Here is a 2,500-nt window from a genome sequence, read left to right as displayed (position 1 = left end):
CCTCCCCTCCCTCCCTCTCCCCCTCCTCCCCTCTCCCCCTCCCCCTCTCTCCCCCTCCCCCTCCCCTCTCCCTCCCCCTCCTCCCCTCCCTCCCCTCCTCCCTCCCTCCCCTCCCCTCCCCTCTCCCCCCTCTCTCCCCTCCTCCCTCTCCCCCTCTCCCTCCCTCCCCTCCCTCCTCCCCTCCCTCCCCCTCCCTCCCCCTCTCCCTCCTCCCCTCCTCTCTCCCCTCCTCCCCCTCCCTCCCTCTCCCCCTCTCTCCCCCCTCCCTCCTCTCCCCCTCTCCCTCCCCTCCCCCTCCTCCTCCCCCTCTCCCTCCCCCTCCCTCCCCCCTCTCCCTCCCCCTCTCCCCCTCTCTCCCCCCTCCCCCTCTAGGTGAGTGGCTGTGTGTTTTCAGCGTGGCGTGGTTGGTCCTGGTAGTTGTGGTCGTGCTGACCGTATTCACCACGGTCCTGGGTCTGATCTACAGGAGGACACGCTGCTGCCCAAGTGAGTCACACACACACACACACAGTCATGTATAACTAACCTTGTGGGGACACACACACACACACACAGTCATGTATAACTAACCTTGTGGGGACACACACACACACACACACACAGTCATGTATAACTAACCTTGTGGGGACACAGACACACACACACACACACACACACACACACACAGTCATGTATAACTAACCTTGTGGGGACACAGACACACACACACACACACACACACACACACACAGTCATGTATAACTAACCTTGTGGGGACACACACACACACACACACACAGTCATGTATAACTAACCTTGTGGGGACACACACACACACACACACACACAGTCATGTATAACTAACCTTGTGGGGACACAGACACACACACACACACACACACACACACACACACAGTCATGTATAACTAACCTTGTGGGGACACAGACACACACACACACACACACACACACACACACACACAGTCATGTATAACTAACCTTGTGGGGACACACACACACACACACACACAGTCATGTATAACTAACCTTGTGGGGACACACACACACACACACACACACAGTCATGTATAACTAACCTTGTGGGGACACACACACACACACACACACAGTCATGTATAACTAACCTTGTGGGGACACACACACACACACACACACACAGTCATGTATAACTGACCTTGTGGGGACACACACACACACACACACACACAGTCATGTATAACTGACCTTGTGGGGACACACACACACACACACACACACACACACACACACACACACACACACACACACACAGTCATGTATAACTAACCTTGTGGGGACACATACACACACACACACAGTCATGTATAACTAACCTTGTGGGGACACACACACACACACACACACACACACACACACACACACAGTCATGTATAACTAACCTTGTGGGGACACAGACACACACACACACACACACACACACACACACAGTCATGTATAACTGACCTTGTGGGGACACAGACACACACACACACACACACACACACACACAGTCATGTATAACTAACCTTGTGGGGACACAGACACACACACACACACACACACACACACACACAACAGTCATGTATAACTAACCTTGTGGGGACACAGACACACAGTCATGTATAACTAACCTTGTGGGGACACACACACACACACACACACACACACACACACACACAGTCATGTATAACTAACCTTGTGGGGACACAGACACACACACACACACACACACACACACACACACACAGTCATGTATAACTAACCTTGTGGGGACACAGACACACACACACACACACACACACACACACACACAGTCATGTATAACTAACCTTGTGGGGACACAGACACACACACACACACACACACACACACACACACACACACACACACACACAGTCATGTATAACTAACCTTGTGGGGACACAGACACACACACACACACACACACACACACACACACACACACACACACACACACACACACACACACACACACACAGTCATGTATAACTAACCTTGTGGGGACACACACACACACACACACACACACACACACACACACACACACACACACACACACACACACACACACACACACACACACACACACACACACACACACACACAGTCATGTATAACTAACCTTGTGGGGACACAGACACACACACACACACACACACACACACACACACAGTCATGTATAACTGACCTTGTGGGGACACAGACACACACACACACACACACACACACACACAGTCATGTATAACTAACCTTGTGGGGACACAGACACACACACACACACACACACACACACACACACAGTCATGTATAACTAACCTTGTGGGGACACAGACACACAGTCATGTATAACTAACCTTGTGGGGACACACACACACACACACACACACACACACACACACACACAGTCATGTATAACTAACCTTGTGGGGACACAGACACACACACACACACACACACACAC

General features: G+C 51.6%; 1 protein-coding gene across 2 annotated transcripts in view; it reads left to right on the top strand.

Moving 5' to 3' along the window:
- Positions 1–2,500, top strand: part of LOC106595868 (uncharacterized) — an 11,546-nt gene that overhangs the window by 3,910 nt on the left and 5,136 nt on the right. For both annotated transcript variants that reach the window (XM_045713935.1, XM_045713934.1), the window contains exon 4: positions 373–486. In XM_045713935.1, the coding sequence (XP_045569891.1) occupies positions 373–486 (114 nt within the window). The remainder of the gene's footprint in view (positions 1–372; positions 487–2,500) is intronic.

The sequence above is a fragment of the Salmo salar genome, unplaced genomic scaffold, assembly GCF_905237065.1.
Source record: "Salmo salar unplaced genomic scaffold, Ssal_v3.1, whole genome shotgun sequence".
Taxonomy (NCBI): Eukaryota; Metazoa; Chordata; class Actinopteri; order Salmoniformes; family Salmonidae; genus Salmo; species Salmo salar.
Note: the sequence above shows the minus strand (reverse complement) of the source record. Positions and strands in the feature narration are given on the sequence as shown.